This window comes from Pithys albifrons, chromosome 2, assembly GCF_047495875.1.
Source record: "Pithys albifrons albifrons isolate INPA30051 chromosome 2, PitAlb_v1, whole genome shotgun sequence".
Lineage (NCBI taxonomy): Eukaryota > Metazoa > Chordata > Aves > Passeriformes > Thamnophilidae > Pithys > Pithys albifrons.
The window spans coordinates 37,586,301-37,609,615 of NC_092459.1; the positions used below are offsets into that span (position 1 = coordinate 37,586,301).

The 23,315-nt window shown below is 38.3% G+C and overlaps 1 protein-coding gene across 5 annotated transcripts in view; it reads right to left on the reverse strand.

Moving 5' to 3' along the window:
• The window catches only part of EPHA7 (EPH receptor A7), a 189,733-nt gene that overhangs the window by 1,562 nt on the left and 164,856 nt on the right, over positions 1-23,315 (reverse strand). For 4 of the 5 annotated variants that reach the window (XM_071548782.1, XM_071548777.1, XM_071548780.1 and 1 more), the window contains one exon: positions 18,081-21,788. The exons of the other annotated variant lie outside the window; for it this stretch is intronic. In XM_071548782.1, the coding sequence (XP_071404883.1) occupies positions 21,593-21,788 (196 nt within the window). In that variant the 3' untranslated portion in view covers positions 18,081-21,592. Of the gene's footprint in view, positions 1-18,080; positions 21,789-23,315 lie in introns of those variants that run through there. 5 annotated transcript variants of the gene reach the window in all.

Sequence of the window (23,315 nt, forward strand, 5' to 3'; positions counted from 1 at the left end):
TTTCTGATATGTTTTGAGTTTTCTTTATTTTGACAACACGTGAAAACAAGAGAAAGAACATCCCTAGTCAAATTAAATTAAAAATCCCTAATTAGTTGCAGTAGAACACAGAGGAGAACTTTGACCCACTACTACTCAGTAGATCAAAAGCAGGTTCACCTTTAACCTCTTTGAAGCTCTGCAAATTATGGAACATTTTTAGTACAGAACATGTTTACTCTGTTTTAAGTTATGCTATCAAATACTGGTAATATGAATGCAGAAAAGGAAGAAACACTGTAAAAGTGTACATTTTAACAGCAATATATGCACCAACATTAAAAACTGACCAGAAAGTTTGCTCTCCTAAATTTGATACTACAATTTCTATGTAGATAAAATTTCCACTGAAGTACGTGGCCTGAGAAACAACTGCAGAAAACTTCACAGCCAACTCACACCTATACTACCATCTGGTATAAATAATTCCTTTCCTGCAGACAAGAGGAAAATGCTGTCAATAAAATGAGGTTTTGTCCTAATTCTATAGGAATTAATTACTTGTTTTACTTGGAAGAGAGAATGAAAGAAGTCTGTAGGTCTCAGTATTTGCCTTTCACACTAAAATACAAACCAGAATCAGTTATTGTCACCAGGTTTCAAAAGTTTGAGATCTTTTTCCACTCTGTTAAGAATCTGAAAACACCTCTCAAACCTTACATGCATATAATAAAAGCAATGTACCAATATGAGCAATCAATAGGTATTTTGTTTCTGAGACATTCAGGTTTTGTGAAAAAAAATTATCATCACCTCATTTTGCACAGAAATAATTATATTTTTCAGTCAATGACTGCAAGATAAACTGCATAAGGATAGGAATTTGATGTTCCTTGTGAGTTATTTTGGCCATGTAAAAGGTAAATTTAGACTCAAATGAATGTGCAATGTCACTAACAGTGACCTTTCTGCTTGCAAGAAAAAGAATATTTTTCAAAGGAGGTGAAGAACAGGTCTAGCTGAGCATTGTGAAGGTGTTATCACTAGTTAAACAATAGTATTGAGATAGAAATATTTGTCAAATTAAAAAGAAGCCAGACATAAGACCAGTAGGAAAAGGGTCAATGAGATAACTAAATTTGAATTATAAGGGAATTGTTTGGGGTTTTCCCCAGTACTACATAGGACAGCTTCAAAATGAAGTCTAATCTTTATAATCTTTTCACAACATGAGAAGTCTTTTGGTTTTCTGTGAAATCTACTGATACTTTGTGCCTTGATAAAGCATTAAGTACTTTCAGTAACAACAAGCATTGGGGTTTTGACCCTTTGTGGTGGCCTGCTTTTAACTTAAATCCATGGTTCTTCAGAGCAGTGTATCAGTTTACTCATGTTAGGGGAAGAATCTTGATGAGAGTGAAGTTTCATATCTTCTCCCTGAGGATCTGGCTCCTTAGCCAAAATGTAAGTTATAAAGCTTCACATGTTGTCCCTGGCAGGACCTTTTCTAAGCAAAATGTGAAGATTTGCAATATGATAACAGTTTCCTGTCAAATTGAAATTGTAGTGCAGAAGGCGTGAAAATTATTTCACCGGACACAAAAATTATATAGAGAGATTCTCTTTGCCAGTGGTAGGTTTAGATTTGTAAGCATGTGAGCAACTGCAGATGACTTTCCCCAGTCTGCTCAGGAACTAAAGATCAACATGGGTTTATGTGCTACACAATGTATCTGACATCTACCAAAGTAACTGTAATTGCTCATTTTGTATTTAATACCTACAACTTGAAATCTCCTTCTTCATTGTTTTTTTCAAAACAGTATCCCTGCAGAGATTTATGAATAGAGGAATGATCTCTCTTTCTGATTCCCATCGGGGAGGAGTTAATTTTTTCTGCACTTCCCATTGCATCATTTTGTCAATGAGCCATTAAAGTGATGTGCAAGAGCTTGAAGGTAGAAGTGCTCTAAATTATGTATTTCTAGTGCAGCACAGCTGCCTGGGAGATAGAAGCTTGATTTCACATCCAAATCTCATATTCCTGCACATTTAAAAAGAAAACCTATGAATAGTAACTGGTAATTAATAACCCTCTTCAACTTGTCATCTCCCTCAATCCCTGAGAGAGATATTGCTTCCCCCAGCAGCACAATAGAAATTACAAGGAAATAACAATACAGTTGTGATGCTACTATCTTTTGTGTTATGTTCCTTAACAGCAAATTACTGCTTGAAGCCTAAGAATAAGCTCTGATCAGAAAATGAGTTAATGTGTCCTCCTCCTCACCTTGTTGTCTGAAGAACTACTGTAGAAAAAAGCTTTACACATTTTTCCCAGAGGAAGCAGGTTTTATGGACCATATCTAAGAATGAGAGACCAGGTTTCAATCTGTCTCATTGACCAATCCATTCTTAAGTTACAGTATTAGATGTTGGTACCACAGCTCCAGTGTCTGTGGCATTCTGCAACTATGCTATTAGGTTTTCATGGGAGAAACTGTGTTCTAGAATATGAATTAGGCCTGGAATCCACCCAACACTTCCTTTTCCTCTGGAATGGAAAGATCAAAACTGCAAATATGTCAATGCCTGCCCTGCCTTTCTGACTACCACCAAAGCCAAAAGAAAACTTGAATTGGTATTTCTAGTTGACTAAAAAATACTTTGTGATTTTGAATGATTATTTTTATAAATAGATATAAGCACATTTGAACGTTGCAAGGAGCTCATTACTTTCTTTTTTTTAAAGAAAAAAAAAACCTTGCTGGTACATATATCGTGTTTTATATATATACTTATTCTTGTGTATACAGATCACAGGATGCTGTTTTATGTTATTATCAGGCACATTCTTACTGCATTGTCTGCCTCACAACTGAATTATCAAATTTCTTTGCTGAATGCTTTGAGCCATATACTACTGGGATTCCATATGGATACAGCAGTCTGTGATACACAGTGAATGGCAGATTTTGGAATTTAATAAGAGCATCATGAAATAACAGGAAATATTTAATGAAAAACTCACTTTTTAAGAACCATATCATGCACGCAGTATTTACTTTTCTGTGTGAAAATGGTGATTTGATTATAAAAATACATAATCAACATTTTGAACAATTCTGACTGTGAAAAGTGTAGGAGTGAAACAGATAATCCTAAATTTAGCAATAACATACAGATTTTTGGCAAAAACTGGAGCAAAGAAAAAGAGTGTACCTGTAATAATATTTATCACTTCTGTCTTGCTTTTCATTACAAGAAATCAAAGTGCTTTATAAACATCAATTAAATCACACGTGTACTCATCTACTTCAAATGAATAAACTGAAGTTCAAAGAGAGGAAAAGGTTTCTCTGTAATAAAATAGTAAATCAATGGAAGAGCTGAAAACAAAATTCAAGACTTTGCATGAGAAAACCATATTATGTAAAATTTTCATAATGTAATAAAAGGTGTCTTAAATATCAAGGAGATTGTTTGTTATACATATATAATTAGATCCAATCTAGTGAAAACAACATTTAAATTCTAGTGGGAACAAAATTTGTCTTTGTAATGGAAGTATTCAAATCACATTTGGGACTGTTTTCCAGTAATAACATGCCTGTTTCTTGGTGAAAATAGATTCTTGAAAATTGTTTGTACATCAAAGAACAACTGAGAATTTATGGGTTTGTATATCAGTATCTATGTCTGTATACCACATATAGCCAACAAGATCATGTTATTAAAGCTACAAATCCTAGAAGAAAAATTGGACTGAATATATTACCAAACAATGATAATTTTCATGCAAAACTACACCAAATCACATCAGAAAATTTAATCCAGTTCTTATCCTGACCATGAACCCAGAGGCAGAAACTAGTGTTGCATTACTAACTGAAAATTTATTTCATTTTTCAGACACATGAGCAGTCATTTTATCATACCTTTGATTTTGTTTTAGAATGAGCATTATTTCTTCAAGTAGTGGCAAATAACAGCCAAAGTTAAAACAATGAAATATAATTGGGATATTTATTGTTTTCTATACTTGCAACAGCAAGATCAACTGAAACCTTTGGTGAACCTAAAAATGAGGTTTCGGCATTTCACAGTATTTCACAAGGTTCATGATGTTTTTGTTCTTCTAGATTTATTTGGCTATATTATATCTGGCACTAACTGGCGAGCAACTAACAACATAACACAGTGGTGACTGCATGATGCTGTCTCTGTTCTCCCTGTGAGCTGGGCAAAGATTATTATTTATATCCATAAAAATTTGTTCCAATGGTGGAAAAAAATCTGCTAAAATTGTCACATACTGACAACAATAAAAATAATACTCATGGAGAAATGTTTCTGCCTTGTTAGTTTTGGAAAGTTATCTGTGAAGTTAGATGTGTAAAGCACGTCTTGGTGACTGCATGAGCTTATCTCATTGAGACCTCCCAGAGTCAGTTCAGCACTCCAGTGTCAGTGGCCTTAGCTGCAGATACTGGGTAAGGATTTCACAGTGTTATAGTGCAAACTCCCTTACACCTTGTCACTTCTATCTTGCACACATTTTGCTTGATTAATAGGGCGGTAAAATTTCAGCTTCCCAGGCACATGCCAGCTGCAGCTCAAATACAACTGGCACCTCTACCCTGATCCCACCACAGTCAGTGAAAATTTTCTCTTTGATTTCATCAAGAACTGTACCAAGGTTTTCATGTGGAACAAAGCTGATTCAAGACTATAGTCTGTAATACTCCAAGTAAATTCCTCTGCCATACTCTTGGCCAGATAGCAAGCTTAAAATCAAATTAATGCTTGCTAGACTCAAACAGCTGAACATAAGCTATTTCTGATCCACCTGCAGAACTCTTCAAAAGTCAGTAAACTTGCATTATCAGGATAGAAAAAATAGATATGTTGGGTTTTGGGTTTGATTGTCTTTGCAGTTGCCTGCAAGTCTTTGCCTATTTAATCAATATTACTATGTGTTATTTGGTAATATCCAAAGGAAAAGGTTGATGTATTCAGAGTTGTAAGGTGACCCTTTTTCTACGAGGCAGGAAATATATTTATACTCACACACACACACACACACACACACACACACATATATATGATACTTCTTTTGTGACAGTTCTTAAATTTGAAAAGAATAGGGAAGTAACATTCTTTACAAGAATGTATTGCAATTTCTCATTCTGAAATCTGTAACTCCTTTCACTCATGTGGGTGAAATTCATCTCATTTAGCCTTCAACCGTTTTAGTCACATTCAACAAGCCACATCACCTGGGGTTTATCTGTAGCCTTGAGAAAGAAAAGCAACTAATCCAATTCTAAAACAAGCAAATCAGGTAAGTGGAATTACTCACTCTTTAATGAACCTTGTATTAATTATAGTACCTAAATAATTAATTTAGGCTATATATATATATATATTCTCTATCCCACTATTAATTTGTTCTTCAAAAGATAAATAAGACCTATTCTAATGACAAATTTTAATAAACCTGTGAATACATACATTTATGCATATGACTAACAGTATAAAAAACCATAAAATATATAATACAAACCCACAAATATATATGTGCAAATTCATACAAATGCACATATTGATGATTTATATACATATATGCACATATTGCAAGCATACTTCTTGTGTCTATATACGTATAATCAAGTTTTTTAGATGCCTTTCTACAGCCAAAATATCACATAACTTAGTCACATCTCCTTGTGGCCTTCAAGGTATTTCATTAAGAAAATTACATCAATAATTAAGAAATAATGTGGCCAACCTGAACTTGTTTCTTTTAATTTTATATTTCTAAAACAAATAAAAACAAAAGCAAACCAACCCACATTTAATGCAGCTGTTTGTTTGTCACTGCATTGTATGAAAAAAAATCTTAGAAAGACTTCCTTTCAAATATCTATTATTCAGTACATTTAAAAAAATAATTAGTTGCTTGTTTTTGTAGAGATTTTAACAGGTAAGGCATCAATTTTATGACACTCATGTTTTTAAACAATCATAATAAGGTCTTAAAATACATCTTTTGCTGAAAAAATTCCCATGAGAGTGGAAGAAGTAGCTTATTAGTACGACAATAAAGAGGGACAGTAAATACACTGCAAGATACGAGTCATCTTTGCTTTCAAATTGATGTTAATTTGGTACCAGAGAAAAATGATTCAACTGAAAATTATTTTATTCAGTTATGTATATGAGTTAGACTTGAATCCAACAAACAAGCAAACAAAAAAAATACTGAGACACCACAGTTAAAATCTCCTATGAATGTATTTAAATTCAAAGTCTTGCATCTTTTTTGGCTTGTATTTTTCCTCCAGATAAATGCTAACCTTTTAAGAGGTTGTTATCATTACCAGTAATTGTTAACAATAATATTGTTAATACTAATTAGCAAAAATGCTGTTACACCCAGAAACAAAATAGGCATAGCTAAAAATACAGGCGAGGTGCTTGTTAGGAAACTGATCAAACAAGCTTAATTATGACCCCCAGATAAAGGGACTTCCATTAAGCCATTAAATTATCACAGATAAGACAGAGTCTCAGTCACTGTCATGACAAATCACAGCTAACAACAGCAAGGAAATCAGAGCTTGAACTGCTAATCCTTCTGAGGTTTGTGATGAGCACCAGTTCCCCTACTGTTGTGCATCTATTTATATTGGACTTTGAACCCCCAAATGGCCTCTGTTTATCTGCAGCGCTAGATAATTTATGCCTATTGGTGTGTCACCTCACAGCAGAGCTGTTATCAGGAAAGAGGAGTTTTAGGAAATCTGATGCCTTGAAATGATAATCCTCTGGAAATTACTGCATATAAACGAATTTTCTGCCATGATTTACTTTTGTTTATTGGTAGCAGAGATTAGCACTTTAGGATTGCCATTTCAAACAGCTGCTTAGTTTGGGAATAAAGTGCTCATCTAATGTGCAGAATTTTCACATATGCAGTTGACTTGAGTCCAGCAGTAAAAGGTAAGACATTAATTTTTATTTATATGTCATCTCTTAAAAAGATTTGAAAATATTTTTAGTGCATGAAAGGCTGATCTTAAGTGCCTCATTCCTTAGATTCTAATCCAGAAAAGCACCTACATTTCTGTGTAATTTTAATCACGTGTGTCATCTTAGAGTAAGTTTGATGGGATAATCTTGTTCTTGTATTCTAGGTGTTCTTAAGTGCTTTGCTGGATGAGGTCTCAGCAATGAGGTGCTTTCTGGTTTCATTCAGCTATGATGGGTACTGCCCATGCTGAAATGTTTACTGATGAGAAAGGATATATGAGTAGGAATTTTATTTAAAAACTTTTCCCCTATCTTAATGCTGTTGAACTGCTAAGAAATCTTATCTTGTAGCATTCGATGGGGTTATTCAGTTGGTAGCTAAATGTCATGCTTTTTAGTGCTACAGACTACTCCTAGGTGAATAACAACCAACACCATCAAATTCAAACAAGCCTATTAGGGTAGTATAATGAAAGTTTGAACTGCACATAATACTGCTGAAAATACGTGGACTAACCACACAGCTACTAAAAGTTTCACTTTCCATATTTGTTGTTGCACTCAAGTTCAGAGTGGATGAGATCACACCAAGTGACATGACTAATTACTAATTAACCAAGTGTTCTGATGGTAGCTGTTGGTGACAGCCACTGAGATACAGTACTATGTGTCAGAGAGATAAGGAGACACAAGAAATTAAGTTGACCTTGAGATTTCATTACATGTAATGTCACCTAATGGCACCTGATATTTTTAATCCTGGTTACATTCACATTACCAACTCCACTCCCATTGGAAATCATGATTAAAAAAAAAAAGGAAAAAAAAGAAAAAATAAAAAAGAGAATTTCAGAACTTTTGCACTGTTTTATCCGGGGGGTATAATTCAGTATAAAATGCATATGAGGGCAGGGAGTGGAGAAAGTAGTGCCCCCTGTTTTCAAGGGTGACAGAGTGACTATTTCATTGGATTAAATTACACATTGTAAAATTTTGAGGCTCTTTCTTAGGTCCATTGTGGGAATGTAGTTAGTCAGCACTTCTGTTAACCTTCTCCAAAAGCATAAGAGTACGGAAATGGAAAATAAAGGTATTATCAAAATAAAATAAAAAATGGACAGACAGGCAAGGAAGAATACAGATTACATCTCTCAGTGCTTGTTTTTGTTGGATTTCAGAAAATTATATTTTTATACACATGAAGGTTTCTTTGAAATTTCAATTCAGATATCACACAAAGGCAAAGGTTTCCTTAAAAAGTTGTTTAATTCTTAATATGTTTTTAGTTCCTGAGCAGAGAAACAAAGATAAGACCTTTTGATAGGCCTCTGTACATCTATTTTTGCATGTGTGCTTGAATGCCTGTGTGCACCCATGGGTAGATAGCGAAAATTCCTGGTAAATTTAGGACAACACCTTTTTAGCTTTTTATCGAATAATATTTGTAGGGAATTATTCACAACTTCAGTGATAACTAGAATGTGATGACACAAATATCCAACCCCTTCATTTTCTATTCAGCCATCAAAATGAATGTAGTTTTTGATAGCTTTACAGATAAAATATAATTTTGAATGTACTAGTGTGACAATTTATACATTTATGTGGCAGAGATGAATGACAGTAATATGCTGTACTAGCTTTAAAATTCATTTGATTAATCTACAGAAGTCTGCAATATTTTTTCCCATGAGCCTTGGCTATTGTTTCTATAAGTTAGAAGTTAAATTTACAATTTAAACAATGTTTTCAACAGACATTACAAAATACTAAAACATGAAGTTTTCAGAAACAGTGTGCTCCATATACTGTTACATATTAATTAGCATATTCTCAACAATTTATATAAATATAAAAAGTATAGAAAAACATAATAGGAAAATTGTAGATCTTGAACTGCCTAAAAAAACTTCTGATGCCTCTAGTTATCAATACCTACTACAGTAGGGTTTGAGATATTCTTATCCAAATTAGTATTAATTATGGTTGACAGCAGGGCATCTTCTCTTAAGTTTCACTTAGGTGAAATATTTAATGAAGCATATAACCGACTCCTTGTATTTATTAGAAAACCTGCTTCCGAACTGACCATCTCAATTTGTTTTCCTTGATACTTCAGCTTTGATTAGAGTTCCTGTCCACTGGTTAAAAGTTCATTTGTAATACTAACATAGAGAGAATTCCCTGGCTACTCATCTACGCCTATGCATGTGGCACGAGCAACAAACAGGAGGAGTTGAAAGTCATGGTGGAGTAGGAAAACTATGGCGTTATTGCCATAACAGAAACATGGTTAGATAAACCAACGAACTCCAGTGCTGCAATGGTTGGCAAAAAACTCTTCAAAAGGGATAGGCAGGAAGGAATAGTCCTGTATTTTAGGGAGTGTTTTGATTGTCTAGAATTTAATCATGGTGATGAAAGGCTTGAGTGTTTATGAGTAAGAATCAGAGTAAAGGCCAACAAGGAAGATGTCATGGTGGGAATCTGTTAGACCACACAACCAGCATGAAGAGGTAGGCAAAATACTCTATAAGAAGCTGGGAGAAGTCTCACAATTGCTGGTTCTAGTTCTCATGAAGACTTCAATCTATGGGAAATAAAACACAACAGAGGAGACAGTCTTGGGAGTTCCTGGAGTGTGTGGAAGATACTTTCCTGACAAAGCATCTGAGGGAGACAAGAAGGAGTGCCCCACTGGACCTGTTATTTGTGAACAGAGAAGGACTTGAGGGTGATGTGATACTTGGAGTCTGTCTTGGGTACAGCCATCATGAAATGATAGAGTTTTTGATTCTTGGATAATTAAGTAGTGGTGTCAAGGGCACAGGAGCATAAAAACTCCAGAAGTCCAAAGTCAAGAAGGAAGCTTGGCAGAACAGGAGTCTCCTCTTGAAAGTAAGGCAAAAAAAATGTATGCCCAGTGGAAACAAGATTAAGTAACATGGGAAGAATACAGAGATGCTACCTGCCACTGTAGGGAGTAAATTCATGAGGCCAAATCTCAACTGGAATTGAACCTGCCAGATATGTGCGAGACAATAACAGGAGTATTTTCAAATATCTTAATGGCAATAGGCATTTTAGAAATATCATCAGCCCATTACAGGATGATGATGGTCACTTCACAAACAGGGACAGAGACAAGGCAGAGGTGTTTAACCTTTTCTTTGCCTCTGCCTTCAACACAGATGATGGACCAAGAGGGTCTCAGTGACCCCCTCAAAGCTGGATGACCATGACCGTGAGAACGATCAATTCCCAGTTGAGCCTGAACTTTTGCAGGATCCGCTGTTCCTGCTGGATCCCTGCAAATCTATGGGATCTGATGAGATTCACCCAAAAATTCTCAAAGGACTGGCTGATGTCATTACGAAACCTCTCTCAATGATTTCTGAGCTGTCTTGGGAATCCAGAGAGGTCCCAGCTGACTGGAAGCTGACAAATATTGTCCCAATTTTCAAAAAGGGCAAGAAGGAGGACCCTGGAAACTACAGGCCTATCAGTCTCACTTTAATGCCTGGTAAAGTTATGGAGAAGATTATCCTGGGAAGTATTGAAAAGCACCTCAAAGACAACACTGTCATTGCTCACAGCCAGCACAGCTTCATAAGAGGAAAGTCCTCTTTATCCAACCTGTTTCCTTTTATGACAAGGTACCCCACCTAGCTGATCAAGGAAAGCCAGTTGATATAATCTTTTTGGATTTCAGTAAAGCTTTCAATACTGTCTCTCACAGGATCCTTCTGGACAAAATGTCCAGCACACAGCTGGATAAACATATCATGTCTTGGGTGAGCAACTGGCTCACAGGTCAAGCACAGAGGGTGACAGTGAATGTGGTAACATCAGACTGGCAACCTGTCACAACTGGACTTCTGCAGGGCTCTGTCGTAGTCCATGATCTCTTTAATTTCTTCATAAATGACTTGGATGCAGGACTGAAAGGGATACTAAGCAGGTTTGCAGATGACACAAAACTGGGAGGAGCTGCTGACTCCCTGGAAGGCAGCGAGGCCCTTCAGAGAAACCTTCACAGATTAGAGGACTGGGCAATGACAAACCATATGAAGCTCGACAAGGGGAAGTGCCATATTCTGCACCTGGGATGGGGCAACCCTGGATATTCATACAAACTGGGGAATGAGATGCTGGAAAGCAGTGCCACAGAAAGGCACCTGGGGGTCCTGACTAGCAGCAAGCTGAATGTGACTCAGCAGTGCCCTGGCAGCCAGGAGGGCCAACAATGTCCTGGAGCGGGGGGGCATCAGGCAAAGCATTGCCAGCCAGTCAAGGGAGGGGATTGTCCCACTCTGCTCTACACTGGGAAGGCTCACCTTGAATATTGTGTGTAGTTCTGGGCATAACAATGTAAGAAAGTTGTTAATCGATTGGAGAGCGTCCAAAGGAGGGCAACAAAGATAGTGAAGGGCCTGGAGGGAAAGCCATATGACAAGCAGCTGAGGGCAGTTGGTCTGTTCAGCCTGGAGAAGAGGAGACTGAGGCGAGACCTCATTGCAGTTACAACTTCCTCGTGAGGGGAAGAGGTGGGGCAGACACTGATCTTTTCTCTGTGGTGACCAGTGACAGGACCCAAGGGAATGACCTGAAGTTATGTAAGGGAAGGTCTAGGTTGCATGGTAGGAGAAAGTTCTTCACCCAGAGGGTGTTTGGGCACTGAAACAGGCTCCCCAGGGAAGTGGTCACAGCACCAAGCCTAGCAGAGTTCAAGTGTTTGGACAATCCTCTCAAGCACATGGACTGACTGGTTCTGTGCAGGGCTAGCAGTTGGACTCAATGACTCTTGTGTGTTCATTCCAACTCTGCATATTCTGTGATTTTGTGAACTGTTGGCCTTTTGGAGGGCAGACTTTGGCCTGAATAGAAGCCTGGTTGAGAGAGTCCCTTGGGAGGCAATCCTGAAGGGCAAAGGAGTCCAGGAAGGCTGGATATGTTTTAAAAGTGAAATCATAAAAGTACGGGAGCAGACTGCTCACATGTGCCTAAAGTTGGGTGTGGGGAAGAAGACCAGCCTGGGTGAACAGATAGCTTTGGCTGGAACTCAGGGAAAAAAGAGAGTTTACAACCTTTAGAATGGGGTCAGACCACTCAGGAAGACTACAAGTAAGTCCTGAGGTTATGCAGGAGGAAAATTTGAAGGGTTTAGCCCAACTAGAATTTATTCTGGCTAATGCCATATGACGTAATATAAAATGTTACTATAAATACTTTAACAACAAAGAGGGGGCTAAAGAGAATTTCCAGCCTATATTGGATGTGTGGGAAAATATAGTGGGAAAGGATGAGTATAGGTCTGAGGTAATGCCTCAGTCTTAATAATAATAATAAGCATAAAACTTAAAAAATAATGATAATGCCTTCTTTACCTCAGTCTTTATTAGTAAGACCAGTTGTTCTCTGGGTACCCAGCCCTCTGAGCTGAAAGACACAGATGGGATCAGAATGAAGCCCCCATAATCCAAGGGGAAATTTTCATTGACCCACTACACAGCTTAGGCGCACACAAGTCCGTGGGTCTGGATGGGATCCAGTCGAGGGTTCTCGGGGAGCTGATAGTAGGGCTCACTGAGCTTCCTTCCATCATTTTTAAACAGTTCTGCCTCACCAGAGAAGTCACAAATGACTACAGATTAACAAATGTGATGCCCCACTACCAGAAGTTTCAAAAGAAGGGTCTGAGGAACTGTAGGTCTGTAAGCCTGACCTTGGTGTTGAGGAAGATCATGGAGCAGATGATCTTGAGCGTCATTCCCCTGCACATGCTTGATCAACCTGATTTCCTTCTATGACAAGGTGACCTGCTTAGTGGAGGAAGGAAAGGCTGTGAATGGTGTCTACCTGGACCTTCGTGAAGCCTTTGACACAATTTCCCACAGCATTATCTTCTAGACACTGGCTGCCCATGGTATGGATGGCGTTCACAGGGTAAAATACTTTTGGACAGCTAGGCCCAGAAAGTGGTGATAAATGGAGTTAAATTCCATTGGCAGCCAGTCACTAGTGGTAGTTCCCCAAGCTCAGTGCTGGGGCTGGTTCTGTTTAACCTTTATTAATGATCTGGATGAGGAAGGCCAGTGCACCCTCTTTGCAGATGACATAAAGTTGGGCAGGAATGTTGATCTGCAGGACAGGAAGGCTCCCAAGGGGATGTGGACAGACTGGATTGATGTGTCAAGGCCAAATGTTCAACGAGGTGAAGTGACAGGTCCTGCACTTGGGTCACAACAACCCCGTGCAGTGTTACAGGCTAGGGCAGAGTGGCTGGAAAGCTGCCCAGAAGAAAAGGACCTGGGGGTGTTGATTGACAGCAACTGAACATGAGCCAGCAGTGTGCCCAGGTGGCCAAGAAGGCCAATGGCATCCTGACCTGCATTAGGAATAGTATGGCAGGCAGGACCAGGGCAGTGATCCTTCCCCTGTACTCAGTGCTGGTGAAGCTACACCTCGAGTACTGTGTCCAGTTCTGGGCTATTCACAGCAAGAAGGACTTTGAGGAGCTGAAGTGGGTTTAGAGAAAAGACAGTAAAACTGGTTAAGAGTCTAGAGCACAATTATTATGAGGAGTAGCTGAGGGAGCTGAAATCATTTTTTTCTAGAGAAAAGGAGGCTCAGGAGAGACCTTATTGCTCTCTATAACTACCTGAGAGGAGTAGTTACCTTCTCCCAGGTAACAAGAGATAGGACAAGAAGAAATGGCCTCAAGTTGTGCCAGAGGAGGTTTCGATTGGGTATTGGGAAAAATTTCTTAATGACAAAGGTTGTCAAGCATTGGAAAAGGCTTCCCAGGGAAGTGGTGGAATTATAGTCCCTGGAGGTATTTAAAAGTCATGTACATATGGTGCTTAAGGACATGACTTGGTGTACTTTCAAAAAAGTGTAATTCTTATAAATGGATTCAAGTTGAGGTCCCAAACTTTTGGAAAACTTGGTGCAAAAGTATGTTACAGGAAAAGTTTTTTTTCTGTTACATAATTAGAAAAGTTTTGGGTTTGTTGTTTGTTTTTTCCCTCTATAGAATCAAGCATTTCTCACTTCCTAAATCCTGAGGTTTGGATTACAACAAAAGTTTAAACCAAACTGGTCTTTCAAGAAGGTAAGTCTAGTTTACATTCAAAATGCAACTAAAAACCCAGGAAAATGTTAAATAAATATGTGGCAAACAACCAATGAACTCTTTGATCCAACAGTACATAGAAAGAAAAGAGCTAGAAAGGGCAGGCAACATGGACTGTGAACAGGGAAGGAGCAAACCTCTAGGACCTGGTGTGAGTACACAGTGTCAGAAGTGGCATATAAGTTTATCAATTCAAGAAGTTCATCAGACTGTTTTCGACCAAGTTTAAAGTCAGAACCTTCACGTCACTGAGTATATTAGGTCTAGAAATAGCTTTACTGTTATTTGGCATCAGTGCATAAAAATCCACTTTCTTAAGTGGCTTAATATACAAAAAGAACTGCATCTGCCCAGTACATACCAGGAAGGATAGGCTGACCTGGTGTTTGTTATGGCTTTTTCTCTAATCACAGATTTCTTTTCACTGTCTTTAATTTTCTTGCTACTTAATATTGTTACTCAATTAATATCTATAAATTAAAAAGCAGAACCCATTAAAGTTACTATCAGCAATACAAAAAATGCTGAAGCAATGGAGAGACTGTGCCAACATATAAAGTCTAACAAACTGAGAAAACAAGAAATTAATTATAAATTTGTGAACTAGCCTATATCAGTATAGATACATAGATATAGTTGACAGACAGAAAGATAGCAGTCATTTAGGACTTATCCCTTTTTAAAAAAATCCCATGGCAGTTTGATTTCATAGAATCATAGAATAATAGAATTGATTGGGTTGGAAAAAACCTCCAAGATCATCAAGTCCAACCCTTGGTCCAACTCCAGTCCATTTACTAGATCATGGCACTCAGTGCTATGTCCAACCTCAGTTTAAAAACCTCCAGGGACAGTGAATCCATCACCTCTCTGGGCAGCCCATGCCAATGCCTGATTACTCTCTCTGTAAAGAATTTTTTTCTGATATCCAACTTAAATTTCCCCTGGCAGAGCTTGAGCCCGTGCCCCCTTGTCCTATTGCTGAGTGCCTGGGAGAAGAGACCAACCCCCACCTGGCTAGAACTTCCCTTCAGGTAGTTATAGACAGTGGTGAGGTCACCTCTGAGTCTCCTCTCCTCCAGGCTAAACAACCCCAGCTCCCTCAGCCTCTCCCCATAGGACTTGTGCTCCAGTCCCTTCACCAGCCTTGTTGCTCTTTGGACTCGCTCCAGCACCTCAATATCTTTCCTGAACTGAGGGGCCCAGAACTGAACACAGCACTCAAGGTGTGGCCTCACCAACGCAGAGTACAGGGGAAGGATCACTTCCCTGGTTTTGCTGGGATCCCATTGGCCTTCTTGGCCACCTGGGCACACTGTTGGCTCATGTTGAGCTTCCTATCAATTAGTACCCTCAGGTCCCTTTCTGCCTGGCTGCTCTCCAGCCACTCTGTGCCCAGCCTGTAGCGCTGCAGGGGGTTGTTATAGCCAAAGTGCAGGACCCGGGACTTGGCCTTATTGAACTTCATCCCATTGAAATCAGCCCATCTCTCAAGTCTATCCAGATCCCTCTGCAGAGCCCTTCTGCCTTCCGGCAGGTCAATACCCTCCTAACTTGGTGTCATCAGCAAATTTGCTGAGGATGGTCTCAATCCCCTCATCTAAATCATCAATAAAGGTGTTAAACAGGGCTGGACCCAACACAGACCCCTGGGGAACACCACTAGTGACTGGCCGCCAGCTGGATGCAGTTCCATTCACCAGCACTCTCTGGGCCTGACCCTCCAGCCAGCTCTTAACCCAGCAGAGGTACAGTACACTTGTCCAAGCCATGGGCTACCAGCTTTTCCAGGAGTATATTATGGGAGACAGTGTCAAAGGCCTTACTGAAGCCTAGATAGACCACATCCACAGCCTTCCCCTCATCCACCAGATGGGTCACCTGATCGTAAAAAGAGGTCATTTGGTCAGACAGGACCTGAACTTGTCCAAGCAGGTGCAGAGACCTCTCCTTTCCCTTCATTGCTGCTTGAATGGTGGCCAATGTGAGGCTCGAACCCATGACCATGATAATAAGAGTATCATGCTCTAGGGACTGAGCTAGCCAGGAAGAGAGGGGAAGAGGGCCTTCTGATCTCTGGGGCTCCTGAGTAAGGATGGGCACCGGCTGGCCCAGCACGAGGCAAACTAACTTAATGGCTGACTCATCAAGAGAACAAAGAAAGCTCAAGGGATACAATAAACAGGGTGTGGTGGTTGTCAGCACAGCACAGAGGAGGTAACAGAACCAAGCAGGAGATTGCAATAAAAAAAGACCCTATTACAAGTAAAACTACACTTTAAAACTTCAACAGCAAGTCTCTTAGTCGTACTCCTTGGGATTAATTTCAGCATTTTCCTACAAGGACCTGCCCCTCCTAAACCCATGCTGGCTTGATCTAATCCTTTGTCCATCCTGAAGGTGCTGTGTGATTGCACTCAGGATGATCTGCTCCATAAATTTGATTGTTTGTAGAGTCTTTTGACTTTTGGCTTATTAGTTACCAAAGTTCTACTGATTCAGATAAAGATTTACAGGCATCTACATTGTAACAGAACAGATGGAAATTCGTAACACTTACTCTAGGAACATCACAAACCTTCTCGGACAGCTAGTTCACTTTTGTCACTGGCCAGATGAGTATAGCTATATCTTTTTATAGAATTCCTTCTACAACTACAGGAAAATAAACACAGCATAATATTTGTGGTGTGGTGTGTGTGTATGAGTTGTTTGTTGTGGTTTTTTTTTTTAATATAGGCAAATGGAGATGTTTCTAAAACACAAACCCCAAATAAATAAATAATTACACTCTTAATTTCTTCTCTCAAATATCCAGGACACAACTAACTCAGTTTGAGACACACTAAGTGTCAGTTGTTCACTTATGTTGCCCATTCCTTTTCACCACTTTGTAACATTTCTGGTGTCTTATGAATATTTGTAACTCATAGGATCTACTCACCTGTTATATTTACATACTCTCAGTCTTCAGATGAGGTAACTTGAGTCATGCCATAATACTTGTGCAGACCAACAATAGGTTTTGTAGAATTACTAGAATGCCATTTGGGTGAAGTTAAGATATGGGATATATAGAGTGATGCTTTTTTACACAAGCAAGTTTAACAAATCTGCGAAGTCAGGGTTCAAATTTTGTCACTGCCTTCACTGGTAGTGTAACACAGATCCCAGCTAAGACCTGCACTAAACCTGAAATGGCTAAATGCAGCTTTGAGTGTTCACACTGACAGACTTGTTCTCCAAAGTCCACTCACTTGTTGCCTAACCCTGAAAGTTCAACATTTACTGGCATAGAAGGAGAGGAATTGTGACCTCAGAGTTGTAGTTTGATGCTAGAGTGCATTGCAGGAAACTGGGATAAACAAGAGGAGCTTGTGGGAGAGATGCCAAAAGTCCTGCTTCATAGCACCCTACAGTCCCATGAATAAGTGCTGAAAAATATACCAATATCAGTGCATCATTCATTCATTTAATTTTCACCATCTGTCTGTTTCTTCTGTTCACTCAGATTGTTCCCTGCTCAATATGGCAGAGTTGGTAGAGGTTGTTGCTAAACACGCAGGTTTTCTTTTAGTTTAGAGAGACATGCCTAGTCTATAGCTTTTGCAAGGAGGCAGGACATCTAAGAGACTAAAGGCATTCCTAGATGCACTTCATGGATCTATCCCTTAGCAATTTTTCACTCTGAAGGCTGTATAAGCATTCTGTCAGAACCCAGAGGCAACAAGAAGGTCTAAAATCTACTGATAAAGTTTCCAGTTAATAAAACATACATGACAATAGCTTGGAGTCGTCCCTCCCCCATCCTGAGAAACACAGAAGTGAATTTCAGCAACTGGGAACTTAAGTGCATGCAAAGATTCCTGGACTGAGGCATGAAATTAAACAAAGTATTTAAGCAAAAGTACTTTTATTAGTAGTAAAGGGAAATGTGATATCTAAGAACTGTCAGATGAGAAAATTTGATACAAAATGTTTTTTTAAAAGTTAAATCAGATGCTGCCTGTAAAGAACTGCAAAATAATTTCACAATTTGGAATGCTCTCAACAATGAAGAGTTGATGAAATTTGATAAAACAGAAAGAACTAAACAGGGGGAAAATAAATCTAAGTATACATACACAGGCAGGGACTACAAATTAACTATTGCTTGAGAAGAAAAAAATAAGGAATTAATATTACACATCTCTTTGAAAACATGTCAAGCACTCAGTGTCAAGTAAAAATGTGAAACAGGATATTTAGGTAATTAGGAAAGAAACTATAAACAAAATAGAAACATATATATAAATACACTGTATCGCTATATCACTGTATAAATACATCATACACTCTTATGTTGAATAATTCATGCAGCCCTGGTCATTCTATTTCAGGAGAAAGAAGGGCATACAGAAAGACTGACAGAAGTAGTAAGTAAATTCACAGGATATAGGACAAATGCAAACTATTCATCATAGTGCACCCCCCTCATTTAGGAAGCATTTGAACTGTACATATTGGATATAGAACCCTGAAGACGTCTGGACCTCAACAGATGAAGGTGTCCCTAATCTGTAGGGGACAGTGGAGGCCTTAAAACAACAGGACTGTACCCCTACCAAGGTAGGACACCTGCCAGATACACAGAGCTATGTGGGCTTGAGTCGGTGCAGCTATTCTTAATGCATAACCAAGTGTCTTCTTGAAAAAGCTGATTGACAACAATAGGGAAGGACTGTGAGAAAAAGTATAGGCAAGGTAAAAAAAAAAACAGGCAAAATAACCATGCTGTCCTCTACTCTCAGGATACGTTATAATACTCTCTTTTTCAATCTTTTTTCTGTAACACCATGTGGTTCCTGAGGTAGCTGGTATTAAATCCGTTTCCAGTTCATACACCCAGTTCAGTGTCTGATCTCAGAAGGTAGGTCAGACTGCAGTTTTCTGAGGTTATGCCACATTTCCTAACTTTTTGTTTGCTTTGGGGGTTTTTTGTAGCAGAGGTGCTGCACAGCTGAATCCTTTCTCCACATGAAAAGACAGGTATACATAACCTCCATATGAGCTATCATGCCAGAAGCAGTGGCAAAGTTATGCAAAATCTGGAGCTTGGCTAAATAAAATGGTTAGAAACATTAGCTATGTTTGATATTGCTTTATGCTGAGTCTATTATTGCAAAAAGTTGTATGGAACTGAGTTAATAGGGTTCTTTCAAATGTGTAAAATGATATGTTAAAAATTCTATATTATGGGGAGATACTATGACAATGCTTGCAGTCTTGTTTTTTTAATGATATGCGGGTTGTTATAAAACTTTGAGCAATATTTGACTGAAAAATAATCTAGGCAGGGTAGATTTTGGTAAGTTGACACTATGGCTGTATGATTTAAATCCAGTATTATTTCAGTAATAGTGGAGAGAAATTACTGAAGTGGGCCTGATTCTTCAAGCACTGCTGAGCATTGTGTTGACTCTCAATACTTGGTATGTTCTTTAGGAGCTGAAGTTTCTACATTCACAGAGAATGTCTTGTAAACCTCATTGCTAAAATGTTACCCTGAGATGAGAAGAGTTTAATTAACTTAAGTAAAGTTCAAATATAAGGAAATTAAACAGAAGTGCTTGGCCATTGCTGCTATTTGGGAATTCAGTAAGCCCCCATTTACAGAAATCTTAAAGCAAATGATGGACAAACCCAACCAGTTAAGGATTTTTGGTAGTATTTCAGCTATTACTTTCAGTTGTCTCCTCCTCACTCAGACAAATTATTTGAATCCTATCCAGAGTCACCAAGATATTCTTAAACAAGGTCATTGTCTCTACTAGACAATACTTATATGTTTCCACTGCTAGAAGAGACTAAAAATGGGTGTCATATTGATAAGGTATCACAACAACAAACTTGATATCACTGGTGTACATTCAAGATGAATGACTCATGCGGAGCTGTGTTACCTTGAAGGAGAAGAAAAAAATATCCAGTGCTGTCCTCTAAAACTTATAAGAAAAAATATAATGCGCAAGTACCTATAATACCCTAAACATCAATACTTTGCAGTCAGAAGTAACAAGTGACAAGTGTTTATATATGCCAAGGTAATAGAATACTCCATTAACAGCAGCAGTCTCTCAACTCTTATACCAGTACACCAACTAATCTATAACTATGTTAAAAAACAGTTTCACTGGAGACAGAAAGATCCGAGCCTTTCCAGCGTACTTGCTGATAAACTTTTCCAGGCAAAATGGAAGAGCTTTGAGGAGGATTTAAGTGGAGAGATAGTTTGCGGCAAAAAAGTGACTTCCTGTAAGCAGGTCCATCTAAAATTCTTAAAGTACTTGGCAAAATGCATTTTATCAGGGAGACATGGAAACTGGTTTTGCTCTTTGCAGACAAATCATTAGACATGTCTGATCATCGAAGCAGAGGAGAAGGAAGTGAGGAAGGGATTAGACTGGCTACTTTGCATCTTTCTTTCTCCTGAAGAATTCTGACCTTGGAAATCAGAGTATTTAAAATTGTCTGACATACCGAACATGGCAATTGCCCAGTTTCCTTCTAAAAACACCAATTTTATGGGGGGGGGGGGAAACAGAAAAAAAAAAAGAAGGAAACAGAACAACCTAGTCCTATATAATTAAAATATTTCCCAATTTTATGGAATTTTTCATAAAAAGTTATAACATATACTTATTATTTTAAATGAGCAAAATCCCCCTGACAATTTTCTGTAATACTGAAATGATTGTTTTCAGCTTTAAAGAAAACCTGCTCAAAAATTTTCCTTCCCTGTTTCCATTTCTATGTAAATGTCATAATTTCTCCTTTCTGTTCTAGAATGAAAGAACATTTTAAAATGTCCCAGACTGGACAGAATATTGTAATTTTTCTGAGCATTTCTCGACAAGGCCTACCAGTAAGCGGAGGCCAAGACTCCCATTGATTTGAGAATACCTAACAGAATGGTCTCTGCCTCTTGCTACCACGAACAGCATCAGTAGGAGTAAATCTGTATCATCCCAGCTTAAACTTCTTCCAGAGCAGGATCTTTGGAAAAGTTTTATTTAGCTGCTTCTCCTTCTCCTTTGCTCTTCTATATACATATTTTGTGTGTAAGAGGGGAGCTAGAAAGAAGATGGGGAAGCAGGGATATGTTAGTGTGAGGAGCTTCCAGGGCAGGCTTCCAGGGCAGCTTTGCTGGCTCTTCTCTCCCTAGCAGCATCGCCATGTCCTGCTTCGCCATCCTCCTGAAATCATCATGCTCTTCTGATGTGGTCTTTCATTCTTGTCATGAGTCATAATCCTCAGTTTGTCAGGTGTGGGTTCTGGCCTCTCCCATACACCTCTGTTACTCTTCCTCCTGTTGCCAGTCTGTTCCTCCCTTCTTCTCCATTCCTTTCCATGCTTCTTTTCTACATTTCCATTCTCTAATCCCAACTACAGTCCTTATGCGCTTTAAAAAAATGCCTCATAGCGTTCACTGTGCCTCCAAACCAATCTCATGATCTTATGGTTATAACTCTTGTTTTGCTTCCCCTTTCTGTTTCCTTTGTCTCCTGTCATTATGCCATTTCTATTCAGGCTGTCATCTCTTCTGGAAAGGGATTTTTCTTGTTCTCTGTTTTGCAAAGCACCTGGCATGTTTTTGATTCTGTCAAACAAATAATAACAACAGATATGAAATTTGCAGTGCAGCAGAATCCTGATATCAGGAAGTAATAGAGGCAAATTACACTATCATTTTCATTGCCATGTATAGACAACTACTTGACAAAAAGTCTCATCGACTGGCTAGGTAAACATAAATAAACTAAAAAATTCCAAAGCAAACACCTCTAACATGAAGGAAATGTGGTGTTTCACGTTGGATCTCAATGAGCCACAGGGTTATATTTGACAATTTCAGTGTTGGAAACAAAGGGAATAAATGAATGAGGTGCAGTTTTTCAGATGGATATTAGGGTATAAAATTAAGTACTGGGAGAAGATGTAGATAACTGTTTAAAACAGAATCAGGACAAGGGTGGAATGGGTGGGCTCAATTTAAACTTTGCTTGGTTAAAGAAGGATAAACAAGTTAGTGAGATTCTAGCATGTAAGCTAAAAATGTAGACTTTAGCCTGATACTATCAGAAGCTCTTCGTATTGCTGAAGAATCTTATAAAACATTTTAACTGAGTTGTCTCAGTCATATATATCAGGCATCCAAAGACAAGATTTGTTACTTTCGTTGGCAAAAATCCCCACCAAAACCAACCTAACAAAAAGTGCCCCAGAGCTTAAAAACAAAAGGAAGGAAGGAAGAAGATGTGGATTTTACTGTATATTTAGTAACAGGCTAGTCATATGTAATCTCCAAACAATATAGCTTTATCACTAATGGATGTAGGCCAGAACTGAATGGAAATTATTTTACATATGGTTAGCAATCTCTTAACTAAATTATTTGAAACTCCCTCAGAGAAGAGCAATTTATTACAGACATTGAGACAAGCCAATGTAACACTAATACTTAAGAAAAATAAACCACCAGAGGAATGTACCCCTGCCACATCAACCAATACTCTTACAGTTGATTCCAAAGTATTATCTGTCATTCCAGCACATGGATTAGATTATTTAACAGTGTGAATCAAAGGGAAGATACTAATTCAAGAGAAGAGTGTTATTAATACATCGTAGCATGTTATACATCTCTGTCACCAAACTGGACAAAATGGGAGCAGATGTTTTATGACAAACTGAGAAGAGGATCTGACATAATTAATAGCCATAATGTTTGAGGCTTAGCAAACAAAAAGAAGAGCTAATGGAAGCGATCTGATGGAGGCACAAAATGTTTTTTTCGGTCTCCAGTAAAGTGTCCTAGGCACTAATTTTACATGAAGAGAAGGTATTAACTGAGTTAAATCTCATTTCTATTAGATTTTTTTGAACTTGCCCTTTGAAGCCATAGTAATGCATGGAATGCATGAGAAAAGAATTCAGCAAAAAGGAACTCTGAGGAGAAATTCCTTCCAAAAGGAAGAACTTTTTGACTCTGATAGGTTCTTTTTACTATTTTGAAGACACGTAAGCCTTTGAATTAGTAAAAATGATTGACATGTGAATTTATTCAAAGCTAAAGGCAAATGATAGTCACAAATAACACTTAGATGCATAGGTATTTAAAGCCTCA